This window comes from Drosophila mojavensis, unplaced genomic scaffold, assembly GCF_018153725.1.
Source record: "Drosophila mojavensis isolate 15081-1352.22 unplaced genomic scaffold, ASM1815372v1 contig_19, whole genome shotgun sequence".
NCBI classification, from domain to species: domain Eukaryota; kingdom Metazoa; phylum Arthropoda; class Insecta; order Diptera; family Drosophilidae; genus Drosophila; species Drosophila mojavensis.
In genome coordinates, this window is record NW_025318726.1 from 1,204,332 (window position 1) to 1,222,117 (window position 17,786).

Genomic DNA, 17,786 nt, shown 5'->3' on the forward strand with positions numbered 1-17,786 from the left:
AAAATTAAAATTTTACGCATTAAACAACTTTTGAATAGAAACGCTCGCACGGCTGCCAAAAAATTACCCATATCTGTTGTTGCGTATCTGCACACCCTGCCTGCCCAGCCTGAACCCAATACCAATTCATAGACTACATACATATAGAAAGCAATCCCAAAAGGGGCACCAGCTGCCGCACGTACCCTGGCCAGCTTCACAATCAGAATCACAAAAAAAAAATTGAAACAGAAATTCGATGTTGCCTGCGCCTTTCATAATGAGCAGGCCAACCCCAGCGAGCGAAGAGCTTATGTAACATTACGTCAAATTGCACAAAAGGCAATACATCTTCATCCCCTAGCACAGACACATACACACACGCACACACACACACTCTCTCACACAGTTTCAGTTCTTATTTTACAATGAAAATTTACGAACTGACTGTTGCATATTCGCCTGCTGCTCCTCTCGCTGCTGGCACATTATCATATTTCTAGGACCGACACGCCAATGAATAGAATGCGCATCGAATTTCCCAGACCTGGGATTGGGCTCGCTTATATACATAGATAGGCATACATATATACATATATATATACTCTGGCGGGGGTTCAGGGTGCGGGTTTCGGGCTTCGGGCTTCGGCTCTTGCCACATCAAACTCAACGAGCACATCAACAAAATCATCAACACCAGCAGGGAAAACTCCGCTTGCGCCTTGGACTCTGTCACTGGCAGAGGTCGCGGCACAGTTGACAAACAAGCAACACCAACAAAGACAACAACTTGGGTGCTTTTTGTTGCCTTGTTGCGGAGGGTTGCCGCCGCGTGCAGACAAAATGCAAACTTCCTGATGTTCTGAGGCATGAAATTTTCATATTCCACTCATTTTTTGTTTCTTTTCGGGCTTAGATACCTTTTGTTAAAAATCGAGTTGCTTTAGCGTGACTTTGACTTGAGTTTGAAGTCGAGCTGGCAGACTTATCGCCGTAATATAGTTGTGATCTGTGCTACACTGGCCTCCCCATAAATTAGTCACAGAACTGAACTGTATCAGTTGGCCACTCGGTAACCGTATGCTGATAACGACCACTATGTGTGTGTGTGTGTGTGTGTCTTGTCATGACAGACAAGGCCTTTTACACTTGCTGTTTTTGTTTTTTTTTTTTTCTTGCTTTTTTCGCACTCATTCAACAGACGCGTCAGTCATAAAAAATCATGTTCTTCTTGACTTTTATTATTCATTATTTTCCCATTTATTTCGCTCGCAACAAATTTGCAACTTCAATAATATATCGCCATTTTGTATCAACATGAATGAAGCAGCCCCAAAGAGCAACAGCAACAGCAGCAACAACAACAACAACAACAACAACAACAGCAACTGTCGTTTGCCTTTAATAGAGCTATCAAAAAGTGCAGCCTGCTGATGACAGTGGCTTATCAAGTCGCCATTCGCTGGCTGCTGCTGACTTGTTGTTGCTGTTGTTGTTGTTGTTGTTGTCCCCCCTCCCCCCGTTTAAAATTGCATTTCTCAACACACAAATCACAAATCACTGCAAGGCATGCAATCTCTCACACAAATCATTCCATTTTTGCCAGCGCTGTCGACGTCGACGTCGTCGTCGACGTCAGCGTCAGCTTCAGCGTCGACGCCAAGTGTCATTAGCGTCACACGCCGGCGACGTCGTCATCGTTAGCTCCATGTCGCGGACGGGAGGTTCGCTCGTACGTTCGTTCGTTCGTTCGCTTTAAGTGTTTATTAGTATGAAACATTTATCAGCAATTATAATTATATGGCTATATGTGTGTGCATTAAATGGTAGCGAACTTTGCGACCCGAGATAGCAAGTGGACACGTTTTTATGGTGGCCACTGTGCCGCACTCTGCTGTCCACTAAATGCTTTTTAAACGTAAGCCGCAAATTAAGCAACAAATGGCATAGGCTGGACAAAATATCTCGAGTGGATGGATACACACACACACACGCCCATTAGCTGAGACGCTAGAGCAGACAAAGAGCGAGAGAGGGGGAGAAGCAGAGACAGAGACAGCGAGAGAGCGAGCGATGGGGTAGCAATACCGTTTTTTACGCAAACAGGCAACACCTAAGACATTAGCTGCTGTTCTGGCCAACAAGAGGCAGGCCAAAACCAAACATTCAATGACAAATTATGCGCTTTGGCTGGGCGTACCCACCTGCCAGACCCAGAGCCAGCCCAACCACCTAACCACCTAACCACCGATCCACCTACATAACTACCTTGCTGCCTGCCTGACTGCCTGACTGCCGGGCCGTTTTCTACCATTAACATTACCATGTTGTTATGCCACCTACGAGCATTCCAATTCTCTATTAAGTGGCAACGGGAGCGTGTCGTGGGCGTTTTGCTCGGCTCGTTGCAGGGGCGTGTCGTGTTTGGGAAATTTTTGACATTTTGTAATGGGAGCGCGGACGGTGAGCCGGCAAACGGGCAAACTGGCAAACAGACGAGCCAGCCAAATTATCTAGCGTCAACAGGAAGAAAACGTGTAGAGAACTCTCTGGTAAATATGCTTCGAGGCAGTCCACAATAAGTAAGTAAGTGGTAGACTAGCCTAATGATAAACGACATTAGTAAAACACACACTGCTGCCTGCTATTATTATTGAGAGGGGGTTGTAGGCCAGCCTGAGGGGCATAATGAGCACTGAAGTACCGAAAAAGAAGCAAAACGGAAATGAAGTTGTCGAACCGAACTCGAGAGCCAAGTGGAAACTAACGAGCAGAAAATGTGGAGAACGATGCGCTGAGGTGTGATCCTGGGGAGGATCCTAACTAAAAGGTGTAAATTTTCTTACTTTAAATTGATAGAGTGTCGCACTGTAAGAAATTTAAGATGAAAGTGGAAGAGATAGAGAGAGAGAGAGAGAGAGAGAGGGAGATCAATGTTGTATTACAAAGAGCAAAATAATTATTATAATAGAAAGCTGTTATTATATTATATATGTATATTCAATCAGCTATGTATATTCAATGTATGATGTACAATGGCTCCGCTTACAGTGTTCATCTGATTATTGGTCTTGGCTGGTCTCCACAAGCTTATATGAAAGGGCTTCCGTTCGGTTATAGCGTCCTCCGTGTATAACGATGTAATATCCTCGATCCCTTGAGATGCGCTATAGTCGGATACTACTGTACATGCATGCATATATATATAAATAGATACATATTTACTGAGACATATAGAGGGTATTTAGGGAGATCTATGGCATATGTTCTTGTTCTTGAACATGTTTGAGTAAGAATATAAGAGAGCGATCTATCCAGTGAAATAAAGATTCGGAGTTTATCAAATATTGATTCTTATATCAGTACGAAATTCTTTTATAAAATCTTAGGTATATATACAATATACATATATATATATATTTACTGAGATACATATACATATATTGTTAGATATATAGGAAGATCATTTCCATATTCTGTGCTCTCACCATTAAAGCAGCAAAAGGAGCATTTTAATAGAAAGGTATTATTAAATTTTAAAGAAATTGTTCAAATCTATTTCTGTAAATAATAAAAGATGTAGGCATATATCTGTTTACTGAGACATTTACAAGATACAGATATAGATCCATATATTCCGTATGCTCGGTTCTCAAGTAACAAAAGTTGCTAGCAGATTTAGTCGCCTTTTCTTTTAAATCAAATCAGAGATATATGTATATACATAAGCATACTCGCTGAGACCTATATAAGATGTATAGAGAGATCAATGCCATTCTCTGTGCGCCACTCCCCCTCTAGTGTCGCCTGCCGCCTGCCACGCCTTCTACAATGTAGATCATTGAACTTGTCTTTGTCTCATTTGGCTGCTCTTGTAGCGCCTCTACAATATCAGCGCCAATTGTCCCATGTCCGAAAAAGACGACAACCATCAACGGCGACGACAAAGAGCACAAATGGTGGCACATTGGTGTGTGGCGAGTGTGTGTGGTGTGGTGTGTGCGCGTCCCACTCGCATTGCGATCCCCACCCACTGCAGACACATGTGTTGGTTTGGCTAAATTTAAACAACTTTTGCCTGCAATGCTTTCAATGGAAAAATATCTTTTGTAGCGCCAAATGGCGCCGTGGCAAAAGTTTCATTTTGTTTGGTTTCTTCTCTCTGACTGTTGGCTGTGGGCCGTAGGCAGTTTGCTGCCTCTTCAAATATTCATTGAGTTTGAGTAAAAGGCCGAGGCCGAGGCCGTGGCAGGGGCAGAGTCTGTGGCAGAGGCAGAGGCAGGGGCAGGGGCAGGGGCGCAGGCAGGCACGCAGCCATTTCATTAGAGTAGAGAGGACAAGGCCCGAGCCCGAGCATATGGAGCTGACTAACCGACTAAGGCTGCAGCTCCTCTTCACATTTAAATGCGCACATAATTTCTAATTTGTGCCTCTAATTTATGTGCTCCAGCAGCGAGACCCAAACTAAGCACAACAAACTTGCCAATTTAACGGGCGCCCAAGCAAAAGCAACAGCAACAGCAACAGCAAAGAGAAAAGAATATGCCGAAAAGAAAAAGTAAACCAAAAGGAGGCAAACAAGTAAAAGCAAAGAAGATGGCAGGGAAAAACTTTTGCCGCCACTTACATATAAGAAATAAATAAAGCCATTCCTTCTAATATACAAAAAGCCTCGAACTGAACAAGAAATGAGAAAATTACTTTTTTATAAGTACGACAGGCAGCAAGGCAGGAGGCGGGGGGCAGGAGACGGCAGTCGGGCAGGGCAGGCAAAAACCAACCACCCAAATGGATCCTTCCGCCAATCTAACTCCGCCCAGCGCACACCTTGATGATGTGCGCAGCAGCAGCAGCAGCAGCAGCAAACGTTGAGTACTTGGCCTATATAAAAAGGGCCAAACATTGCCTAATTTGGAATTGCCTACAAAATGTGCATTAAAATAACTAGAATCTACTACGGCCACGCCCTCGCCCTCGCCCTCGCCCGCAGTCGAGTCGTCCTGTTTTTGCCGAAAAAGGTGTGTAATAAAAACAAATGTATGTCGTTTGTTTATATCAGCAAGCGACAACTTCTGCTGCTGCTGCTACTTCTTGTTCTGCTTTCTTTTTTTGGGACAGAGTCTCCTGAGTTTTTTTGTTGAGGCTTTGCCTTTGTCTGTGTGTTTCTCATATTGCGAATGCGCCGCGTGGTCTGTGCGAAATTCGAACCCTTTGTAGCACCTGGTGTGGTCGGTTGTTGTTGTTGTTGGGGTTTCTTCACCTCCTTCCTCCTCCTCCTGCTCCTTTGTCTTGCTCTTCTTCTGTTTAGTGCGCTGCAATGACAAGCAATGAAATCAAAAGGCATGCTGCAAAAACAGCCACAAAAATCGAACTAAATTTTACGACATAAACATAAATTTTATGACAGGCGAAAGAGTAAACGCCCGAGTTCTCGACTGCCAAAAGGAAATCAATTTTATGTGCTGGCCAAAATAACAATAACAACAACAGTTGAGAGAGAGAAAGGGAGAGAGAGCGAGAGAGCCTAGCCTAGACTAGCTGCACGGAAAGACCACAAGAAAGCGGGCGTAGAAAAATCTATAAAAAATATGTGAGAACTATTAAAAAGTCGTAAACTGAAACCAACTGAGGAACGTTCAGGCAGGATGGCAGAGAGGGGCAGGGAGCGGGGGCTGCGGCAGATAAAGTGTTTAGCTTTGGCTTTGCATGTCGTAAAGTCGCCGTCAGTCAGCTAGATGCATAGATAGATGTACATACATATCTACATACATATATCTATCTATCTATATATATGTACGAGTATATCTATATAAACTTATGTATGTTTGGTACGGAAATTGTGTAATGCGCTGAAACGTTTCTTGGGAGCTGTGAATGTGAACGTTTGCATTAATAATGCCATTAATGGTCACATTACAAGTGTAATAATAATTGTCCTTGATAGATACACACACACACAGAGAGAGAGAGAGAGAGAGAGAGAGAGAGAGATACATATACACACATACATGGGCATGGCTTGCTGCAATTAGGCCAAGCGACTGTCCAACTTGCCTGCATTTTGGCTTAATGTAAACGCATTTAAACGCAATTACTTTTCACTCGATGTGCGTGTGTGTGTGTGTGTGTGTGTGTGTGTGTGTGTGTGTGTGTGTGTTTTCTTACCAACTGACACGTACCAAAGCAATTGCTGTTGCTGTTGTTGTTGTTGTTGTTGTTGATACTGATGATGATTGCTGCCGTCGCTTGGAGTGTCGTCATAAAGATCCTTTATCAAAACGTTAATGGATTGAGTTATATATATATATAGATGTCTCTCTCTCTGTGTGTGTGTGTGTGTGTTATAACAGTTAACTTCTTTTTTTTTTGTGGCTAGCTCTTGTAGTTGTTGCTTTACACGTGTGGCTACCCCCACCACAATGGTCAGTGTTTTGGCTTTATGCAATTGCACTGAGTTGGCTCACACACACACACACACACATTTAATGTAAAGTTAATGAAATGCTTTGCTGACCCATGTGCGTAATTGTCGACCAGAAGGGTATTATTAATTATGACGCACCCTAATTTGAGCCAGGAGCGAAGATACTGTGCGGCTAGTTGGCCGTGGCCCGTGGCTGAAATGTGCTGAAAGCCTATATTAATTGCATTTTAATGAAACTAGTAGGAAATTTGTGACACACACGATATGAATGAATATGAAATGGAACCCTTTTCCCAGGAAACTTCATCTGCAGCATAGATTAGCAGCGAGCTGATCAAAAGCAAGCTGATAACAGTGAAATTCAATGGAATTCAAATCGAAAGAGCAAGAGAGAGAGAGTGGGAGAGAGAGAGAGTGGGAGAGGGAGAGGGAGCTACGCATTAATCAACTAGCTTGAGTGGGTTTTTAGAAATTACAAGTAATGCTTCAAGAGTCGCACTGGAACTAGCATATGGATGGCATCAGTTGCATAACTCTCGATGCGATTCGCTCGTTCAGCTCTATTGCTGTCTCTTTTCGCGCGCTAGTGCCTATGGCTATCCCTTTCGCAGAGGCGACCACAAATGAAATTAAATATAGGCAGCATTGTAAAAAAAAGTAAATCCAATAAAAAAAACAGAGCAAAAATCGCTGCGGTTGGCGCGTGTTGTTTTTTGTTTTATTCTATTATCAGTTGCCATGAAAAAAAAAAAATAATAATACATATATGAAATAAAATGAAATGAAATAAATGATGTTTGCATATTTGAGTCGCCGATGGAGGCGGTGCATGTGTGTGCGCTGATAAAAAATTCATTAATTCATATGCGAAATGCAATTAAGCGCAGTGGCTGCCACAAAAAAATTAAAATAAATAATAAATAAAAAAAAAAAAAGTATACGAAAATACAAAAGCAAAAAAATATGTGTATAAAACGACAAAGATGACAATTAAAAAAAGCTCGTGGCATAAATAAATGCGAAACAGCAAACGCAGCGGCAGTTAAATTAACAAATTGCATGCATATTTTAAATAAATATAAATATTTTAATAAGATTAAACTATAATGCAGCCAAATGTCAAAGCCGCGCACTCCCATTGGGGGATAGCACAGCGCGCAGAAAAAGTGCATTTTGCTTAATTTATGCGGTTTTCAATTACCCCTTTGATATGAATTAATGACCGCACCCGGACGCATATTCAGCTCTCATCTGTTTTTCTTTTTTCTCTCTCTCTTTTCATATTTCTATCCTCACAATTTAATTAACATTCCCGTTTTAAAGCGAATGCTATGATATTATAGCAAAGATCATAAGGCCACCCAAAGCTTTCTCTGCGATGCTCTCAAGCATGCCGAGCTATCGTGAGCCGCTCTATGCGCTTCTCAGGTGCTGACTTGCTTTCTTTGGCTATCGTTGTTGTTGTTGCTGTTGCTGCTGTTGTTGCATGCTGCACTCAATCATTTAATCCAAATGTTTTGTTTTGCAACTACTTTGAGCTATGCGCATTCCTGTAACCGCAGCAACAACAACAGCAACAACATTCCTGGGCCCAATGTCTGGCCAGCACAATTTCATGCCCGTGTAAACTATTTGTCGACAATTTTGTCTGCAACAAAAGTCCGCGTGCCACAGCTAGAGACGAGGCCACTGCCACAGCCACAGTCAGCCAACCAGCTCCAGCTCCAGTCCAAGTCTCCAAGTTTCTAGTCCTCGTCTCATATGCAGCAAAGCGTAAAAGCGCGCGCTGGCACGAAGCTTGGTTGGTCTTCAGGTCTTCAGGTCTCTTGGCGCTCTTCTGGCCAATAGCCGGTCTAATGATCAAGCGCGGGCTGCACATCCTGCCCATAAAAATCCACAAAATATGCAAAGTACATCGATTTAAATCAATTCTAAGCGCTATCAGTGCCATTGTTATTGCCCTCTCTCCCCCCGCCCCCTCTCCCTTCCCCTCTCTCTATCTATCTCTTTCATTTTGTGTTGCGAGTCAGCGCCTTATCAGAAGCTAACGCGTGTAAAGTAAGTTTACGTGTTGCGCGGCAAAGTGCATTGATAAGCCGTAAACCAGCTTGAGTTGGGGGTCTCAGCTCAGCTCGGCTCTCGACGCGACTTTCTTTGCCTCAGCCTGATTGCCTGGCTGCCTGCCTGCTGGCTGATTAGTTGATCAGCGAATGAATTCAGGCTTTTAAATATGCAAAAAAAAAGAAGGCAGATGCAGAAAAGTAAAGGGCTAAAGCGGAAAATCAAGCAAAACGGCATTAAGAGCCTCTTAAGAGGCAACTGCGTTCACAAGATTCGCGACTTGGGTCTACACAGGCCTTGGCCAACTCCAGCTCCATTATAGCTCATTATCGCCCCGAGCAGCGTCTTACATTATGCTGATGAGTTTTTTTTTTTCCTCCACTCACTCGCTGGCCATTCTAATAGAAAAGTTCTGGCAGAACAGAAACAGAGATAGATAGAGAGAGAGAGAGAGAGAGAGAGAGAGAGAGAGAGTCAGGTAGAATCAAGTAGCGAACAGCCGCTGTGCTGTTCATTAAAAGGCTGCCACGCCCACAATGGCTTTCATTAATTGTTGACAATGATTACCTGGGGCGATGGCCCCAATGCCAAAGAAAATACCAACAACGACAACAACAACAACAACAACCACAAACAGAAACGGAGCAGAGCGAAGACGTTGCGTTGCGTTGGCCAAGCGAAATGCAATTTCAATTTCCAACGACAGGTGATAAATAAATCGAAACGCAACGAATTGAAATGAATCGGCATCGGTGGCATTGGCAATCGATTCGATGCGCTGCGCTGCGCTGCGTCCCGAATGAAATTGCGCCATATTTGGGCGTTATTTGTGGCCAATGCCGAGTCGAGTCGAGTCGAGTCGAGCCAAGCCAAGTGGCCCAGAGGCCGAGCGAGGCATTTAATTGCCACCACGGCGTTTTTGACGTCTACGCATCAGAAATCGAGGCCCCATCGCAGCCAGCCGATGCTGCTGTGCGCATTTTGAAAAGGTGTTTTGTCGCGCAGACCTCCAATCCAAAACGCCCCAGACCCCAGACCCCAGACCCTTCGCCCAGAGTCCCAGCCAGTCCAGTCTGCTCTTCCTCTTCCTCTGCTTCTCAGCGCGAGTGCGAATTGGCATTTTATTTTGCGCATTTGGCATTTTCGGGGCGCGTTGTTCATTTAAGCGTGTTTAGTGTCTGTCGCTGTTGCGCTTTTTAATTTCATTTCGATTTGAGTTTTTTCCTCTCGTCTTCCTTTATGCCGGTGTCAGTGTCAGTGTCACTGTCTCTGCCTCCCTCTCTCTCTCTCTCTCTCTCTCTCTGTCTCTCTCTTTCGCTTACAATGGCAGCCAAAATGATTTAAGATGTTCGACTGTCAGTGCTGACAACATTGACAGTAAAATTATATCTACGCGCGCTGCAGCAGGTTAATTATCATTGATTTATTTACAACTCAAATCAAAAGGAAAAACATGCAACATGCAACAGCAGGCACACAGGACCTGAGGCAAGGACATGTCGAGGTTACTGAAATGAACTTTATGCCCTATACATTAGAGTTAAGGAATATCTGATTGGCGTAAAGCAAGCTCACCTTTTAGTTCTTGGTATACATATGAAAGGCTACAGAAAAACGCTTAAAATATATCCTTAATCTACGGTTAGAAACATAGAAAACATAACTTAAATGATATATGATTTACAGTAAATGATTTAAATTAAATATAATAATTACAGAGCGAGTAAGGTAAAGGAATCTGTCCTTAAAGTAATATGTTTTTAGGCAAAAGCAATCTGATCTTCTAATTATTATTATTATACATTAAAAAGTCTATGGAAATACGCTTCAGACATATCCATACTCTGTACTTAAAAGTAGGATTGTAGGATTCTTAAACAAAATGTAAATGATATATGACATGATTTACAGTAGTAAATTTTTTATTTAATTCTCATTACTATTTAGAGAGAGAGAGAGAGTAGAATTAAGGAAACTTTTCTCAGAGTAATCTTGATTCTCCTATATAGGAACCTCAAATATACATGTGCAATTTTTAAAAACAATTTCTCTCTTGAGTAAAGTAATCTCTCTTAAGAATAGCGGATTTGAAACGAGGAGATGGTATGGAGTAACTGAATCAGAGTAAAGTATATGGAGTAGTTTGTAGTATCTGAAGTTTCATAACACACCAGAGACTATAATCTGATCATTCACTACATATCATACTATATTATATGCTCTGCAACAGCTTCTTCTCTCTATATATAGGACTCGTAAATTATACATAAAATATAATTTAAATGAAATCTATCTTTTGAGCAGAGAAATCTCCTCTAGTTATTATGCATAACATTTTTTTTTTTTTTTTTTTTTTTTTCTTCTTTTTTTTGTGGCACACCAAATAGTTTATGGAGTCCATATGATTGGCTTAAAATGCCATAAAACGCAAAAATAACAGCGAAAATGTAGATGAAAAAGCGTAATAAAAATTAAATAATTTATTGAAATGAAATGCGTGTAAAGCAAACAAAAAAGGCGAGTAAAAAAAAAAACACACACACACACAAAAAATTAACCATGACAGCTATAAATATATTCAAATAGACAAACAACAACAAAAATGTAAATCTGTGCGTTAATTTGCATTTTTGTTGCATGATAACAAAAGGCAGCAGCAGCAGAGGCAGAGGCAGCGGCAAAGGCAGAGGCAGAGGCAGAGGCAGCGGCAAACGCGTAAACCGCAAGCAAAATTAAAACACGAGACATTGTTAAAATATTAAATTAAAATTAACATTGCCAAATGGCAAAAGCATCAGCATCAGGTGTGTGAGATGGGGTGGGGCTGGGAGAGGGGCCTGTGGCGGGGGTGCATAAAATGGCTTGTCAAAGTGAATTTAAAATAATTATTGTGCATAATGCGGCATGGCGCGTATTAAATTAAATGCTGCACAATAATCGAATTAATAACAATAATGTATTATAAAAAAAACGACAGCAAAAAAAGTGGTAAATGCACACACACACACACGCACACACACGCACATATGTAGTGTTTGAAAATATTTCATTTATAAATATATTTTAATGCCTGTCCGCATTCTGCGGACTCTAGCGTAAATCCTTTTGCAGTTGATATACCTACATAAAATATATCTATATATAGTTTTTCTTTATCGCTAATTATTATTAAATTGCGCATTGAATTGTAATTGAAATTAATATGCATTGCGGTCTCTTGTCTCTCTTTGCAGATGGTAAGTTCTTATCATCACTCAATCCTTCAGAACTAACATACGATGGTAAGTCACATTCCACATTAAGTCATTTAACACATAGAACATAATGCAATACCATAGCTTGTAGCGAGTACACACTGTATGTATGTATGTATGTATGTATATGGGGCACACGCTTTCGCTCTGGTTCTGGTTCACACATTAATCAACCTATCGAACATTGATGTCTGCTTGTCTGTCACTAATCCCCAGCTACCGCTGCTGCTCCTGCTCCTGCTCCTGCTCCTGCTCGATCACGTTCGCTGCTGGAGCACGCCCAGTTAGCGCGTCGAGGCCTTGCTGCTTCCTGTTTGCCGTTTCGGCAAGAAATGAGAAATTTCTTTTTAATTTAGACCTAAACAGACGTGGCGGCTGACGCAGCAGCAGCAGCAGCCAGAGCAGCAGCAGCAGCTGATAAAAAATCATTATAAAGTTAAATTTTAATTAAAAACTACAATCGATTATAAAAATATGAGGGCAGTCTGTCTGCGGCTCATAAATTGAGCACACTGGCGGTCTCGTAGCTTTCAACGTGCATGCCACGCCTGCCCCAGCCCAGCCCCCCACCCTGCTATCTGGCGATGACGATGATGATGATGAACTTGTGCCAATTTTTGATGCTCGCTGATGCTAGCGCTGTGCGCAGTGGCAGTTGCCACAGTTTGATTGTGGCCAGCCGATAGCTGCTCACGGTCCGGGCCCTTGATATGATTATATAAGCAACCCATTTCGCTTTCATTAATGAGCAGCAGTAGCAGGAGTACCAGGAGTAGCAGCAGCAGCAGCGTTTGCCTGGCACGTGATTTTTTGCTGCAAATTTGATTTATAGCCCGGTTGCTGTCTCGGCTAAGCGAACGGCCCCCGCTTCTGCAGTTCATCGAAGAAGCAAGAACGCATTGCAGCTGGCGGCGTTAACTTGAGGAACGGTGTGCAAAGCCATTAAAGAGGCTCGAAATTAGCAATAGTTGTAAAAGCCGTAGCCCAGTCGGTAGCCCAGCCAGAGAGCAACGACCAGAGCAGGCCGCATACGCCCCGTTTGTCGCTAGACGTTATTCATTTGTTTTCCTGCTGGACCAGGACCTACTAACCCAGTAAGCGCAGACAGTCGGACAGACGGACAGACGGACAAACACACACAAGCATTTAGGCTCTGCACAGAAACAAAGAAAGCAAAAAATAACCGAAAATGAAAATGAAATATGCCAAAAAGTGTAATTTGTATTATAAGAGAGGGAGAGAGGGGGAAGAGAGAGAGAGAGAGAGAGCGGCACAAGGACTAAAGTGGAACACGGCTCTGTGTGACTTCTGTGCGCCCACAACAACAGCAAAGGCAACAGCAACAGCAGCAACAACAAATGCAACGGCCATGGCCAGGGCCAGACACAGACACAGACACAGGCAAACGCAGCGAAAGCGAGTGAGTGCGAGCGAGAGAGCGCGCATTTAAGCACAACTTTAAATAATCGTCTGTCAGAACTGTCAAACAAGCCGGCGAGCGCTAGAATTAATGGCACAGTGCAAGACAAAGAGAGCGGGAGTGAGAGAGATAGTGAGAGAGAGCGGGAGAGCGAGGAGCCGAGTAACAGTTGTACTGTGTGCCTGTGTGTGTGAGTGTGTGTGTGTGTGTGTGTCGTTTGCAATTTGTTTGCCCTGCGCAGGCGCAAAGCGTGCATTGAACCTGTGCCGCTGCCTCAGCCGCTGCCTCAGCCGCTGCCACGGCCTCTGCCTGCGCCTGTGGCAGTTACCCGTATGTGGAGCAGACACCGCCGCAAGTTGAATTATTGTTTTTGCGCGTATCGAATGAGACCGTGAGTGAGAGAGAGGGGTACAGAGAGGGGCAGAGAGAGGCAGAGGGAGGCGAAGAGAGCACGCGACGCAGTCGCAGCGAGTTAAAAACAATGTCTGCCCAGGCGTCGACGTTGCTGCCAATGTCGCTGCGGTGCTTTATCACTCGGCCCTGCCGCACTCCGCCCACCCAGCCGCCATGCAGCTGTATCTCTGTCTGGTTGTGTGCGTGTGTGTGTGTGTGTATTGGTGTATAAACTTTACACAAAATTAATGCGCTGTGCCGCAGCGGGCGAACTTTCAACTGTTGCTGCTGCTGCTGCTTCAAGATGAAAAATTATTGCTTTTAATTTATTGCATAAACAAAAGCAATGTGTGAGTGTGTGTGTGTGTGTGTAATAGCGTTCAAGGTCATGGTTAAAGTGTGCACACACACATACATACACGGACGTCGCATTGACTGCGCTGCTTGGGGCTTTCCCCGGCGTCGCAGTCGCAGTCGCAGCGCCGCCAACTGTCAAAAATGATTTAGTAGTTCAAAGCCGCGTTTTGTTGCTGCTCTTGTTGTTGTTGTTGTTGTTGTTGTTGTTGTTGCTGTTGCCGCACATCATTTTTCTCACTTTTGCCGACTGCCGCCGACCGTTTGCCTGTCAAAGGCAAATCTAACAGCAACAACAACAACAACAACAACAACATTGACACTTGCAGCGGCCATTTTGACAGCTGCTAAAGGTCAAAGTGAAAGTAAAAGTGAGGCAGAGTATTTGACAGATTACACACGCACACACACAGACATACAGGCAGCTCCCTCTCTCTCTCTCTCTCTCTCTCTCTCTCTCTGTCTCTCTCTCTCTGTGTGTCAGTCATTCATTCAATTGTTTCGTTTGGAGCCCTGTCCGTCCGTCACTAAGTTGTCAAGTGCAGCGCAGTTTTTGAAGCATTCTCGCGCATTTTTATAGTTCATTGCGCTCAATAAAGTCAGCGAGGCAGGCGGACAGCCGTTTGGCCAGCAAATGACAGCCGCAACAATAAAATGCCAAATCAAATTCAAAAACAGGCAAAATTAACTAGTCATAAAAGCGAAGAGACGACGACTAGAAAGCAATTAAAAAACAAAATATACAAATTTATACACAAAACCAGAAACATCAACGCCAAACGGCAACTGTTGACAGATCATTTCAAATATGTATATATATAAAGATTTGCTGTTGTTGTTGTTGTTGTTGGCTTTGCTGACGAATTCAAAACTGAAACTGAAAACTGAAAAGCGAGCGCCACGGCTAAAAACTTTGATTTATGATGTTGATAAATGAGAATTTAATAAATTTGCTTATTTGCTCGTCGCGTCGGCTTTTGGTTTCGATTTCAGCATTGAGTTTTTAGTTGGTACTGCAAAAAAAAAAAAATAAATAAATAAAAATAAATAAATGAAAAAGCCGAGTTGATTCGGCACACAAAACTCAAATGACCAAACATCAATTAAATCACTGGAATGCCTGGGGTACACCGACTCGAGCTGGGCCTTGCGAATGCCCGCTCTGATAGACAAATGATGGCGCTTATTTCAATAGATTAACATGCTCTTAATGCCTGCTTGAATGTCTTTGGGCTCTGGGATTTGTTTTCGCTTTGCATATCAGTTTCTTTGTTTGCACTCGCTGTCTCCTCGGGGGCTGAGCAATTGGCAATTAACGATGCCAGCGATGAGATGAGCAATGAACCAGCTTCAAATGGATCTCTTACAGAGCACAGAACGGCCTATTAGAGAGTAGAAGAGCTGGGACAATCGAGTCCCGATAAATCGTTAATCGCGATTAATCGAAAAAAAAATTCTATACTCTTGAAACAAAAATTATTTTCTTCTTCTAATCCCCTTGCCACTGCGAAGTATCCGGACTCGACTGTATTTATACCAAGAGCTCTATAGCTAAGGACCATGGTTGGAAAAGTTCCCATTGCGAATTGGACCTGAAAGAGTTTCCCCATTTGTTAAGCTCTTCTAATATTCCAGACAATAAACAGAAGAGCTGATACAATCGAGTCTCGATAATTTGTACTCCGATAAATCGAGTATCCTGATAAATCGAAAAAAAAATTCTATCTTTAAACAAAAGTTCTTCTTCTGATCCACTTGTCAATTCGAGTCATCGAGACTGTGAATGGGATTTGAAAGAGTTCCCCCATTTGTTAAGCTCTTCTAATACTCCAGGCAATAAACATATTCGCCCAATTGAATACAGCTCCTGCTGCATGGCACTTGAAACATATAAATAATACAATTTACCGCCCACACAGCGACTCATCATAATTCTAAGGAGATGAGCTCGTGGCTGGTGTTGGGTGGCACGTTCAGCCTGGCTGGAATACATAAATCCACCACAATATGCGCTTGATATTCACTTGATGCGCCCGAATCCTGGCGATTGTCCTGCTGAATTATGCATGCAACAAATTGTATAAAAATGTGTGCAACTTTACGTAGTTACGTGCCGAAATTTGAAAATCAAGCGACCCACACACACAGAAAGAGAGAGAGAGAGAGAGAGACGATGGTGAAATTTGAGGCATACTTGTCAGAGGCGTTTGCTGCCAGACAGCAGCCTCATCCTTACATGGGATAAGCCAACCCTCGCCGGAGCAGTCAACTTGCTGGGGACGATTGGGTCTCTCGTCTCTGGTCTCTCGTCTCTGGTCTGTGTAGCGTTTACAAAGTGATTACTCGTGTTTAAAAATTGATGACTGCTGTTGGACACGTTTTCAATTTGAAACAGCCGCCCCCTGCTCGACAGGTGTCTACATTTAACGAAATTGAAACAAGCTCAACTCCAGCTACAACTCCAATTCCAACTTCGACTTGGAAATTTGTCACATCAAATCATTTGCTCGACCTTTGGCATCTCGTTAAACGCCAACGAAACAAGCGCCACAATTTGTTTGCTTCGTTTTTATAGCCAAGCGATAGAGAGAGGGAGAGAGACAGACAGAGAGAGAGAGAGAGAGAGAGAGAGAGCGAGTTGTCGCATAGCAATTAAATGCCTTGCCTATCGTTAAATCATCATCGGCGATGATTGACTCGTGGCTGCTGTCCGTCCTTGAAGATTTACGGCCAGTTAAATGGCATGAGGCGCGCACAATATTCGAGTTCGGTTTGTCACATCGCCCGATAATCGATTTCCGAGAGACGCCACACATTCCGGCCTTTTATGATTAGCCATTAAAGTAACGGCCCGGCTATAGTGGATTAGCAACCGGTCGCATCGACTGTAACCAAATATTTTAATGGCCCCGCAGCGAAAAAATACTCCAAAAAAAAAAAAAAAAAAAAAAACATTTGTCTAATGAATTGAGCTGAATATTTGATTTGATTTCTACTGTGCCAGCTTTAACTGGCTTTCAGGTGTGCTCCAGGGCGCTGTGGCATGTCCCCAATGCAGCGCAAAAAGAGCCGACAGGATGTCCGAACGTCCGCATAGGCAGTCCGCGCCCTGAGCTATGCAACGCTCCACAGCTGCATAACTTGAAGGCGTGCAGTGGGCATAGGTGTGCGTGTGTGAGTGTGTGCGGGGCAAATATGCAGTTAAGCACATTTGAGGCAACTTTTGTGGCAGTTGCATGTAAAGTTTAGACAGGTTTTTATTAGCCAGCAGCTGCTTTCGTTTTGGCTTAAAGTTTGATTAAACTTCAGCATTGATAGCCAGCGAGCTAGCTGCAACTCATGCGAGAAATGTATAGACGTCGCTCGTATATGTATATAGAGAGAGTGCGATATATATCTAGAGAGAGAGATATATATATGTGTGTGTGTGTGTACTCAAATATGGCCAACTTTGATATAGCTGTGCAGCTCATGGACTACCTACTCATGCACCCACTCAACTAACAATGTGATTGCGCAGTGTGGGCGTGGGCGTGGGCGTGTGGGCGTGGGGCATATCCATTTGCCAAAATAGCAAAACTTGCATAAAAACTTTGCGCAACAACTTGGACTTTTTCATCAAACAAAACAACAAACTAAAGCAGAATGAAACAAACTTTTAATGCAGCCAGGGAGAGCAGAGCCAACCAGAGGCAAGCAGGAGCGAACCCACATAGACATGGACATAGACAGACACACACATACACACACACACTGGCACAGCTGTCAGTCAGTCCAAAACATTTTCACACACACACACACATCGCACACTCGCACACTCGCACATAGATAGACCAATACAGAGACGGCTCGCCAACATGGCGAACAAAAGTTTCCACGCTGCGGCAAAAAGCGGAAATGC

The 17,786-nt window shown here is 43.2% G+C and overlaps 1 protein-coding gene across 3 annotated transcripts in view; it reads left to right on the forward strand.

The window, feature by feature from the left end:
- LOC6572471 (homeobox protein homothorax) overlaps positions 1 to 17,786 on the forward strand; it is a 121,765-nt gene that overhangs the window by 67,015 nt on the left and 36,964 nt on the right. For 2 of the 3 annotated variants that reach the window (XM_001998542.4, XM_015166440.3), the window contains exon 8: positions 11,698 to 11,745. In XM_001998542.4, the coding sequence (XP_001998578.2) occupies positions 11,698 to 11,745 (48 nt within the window). Of the gene's footprint in view, positions 1 to 10,564; positions 10,568 to 11,697; positions 11,746 to 17,786 lie in introns of all 3 variants that reach the window. The other variant, XM_015166441.3, reaches the window with a different exon arrangement.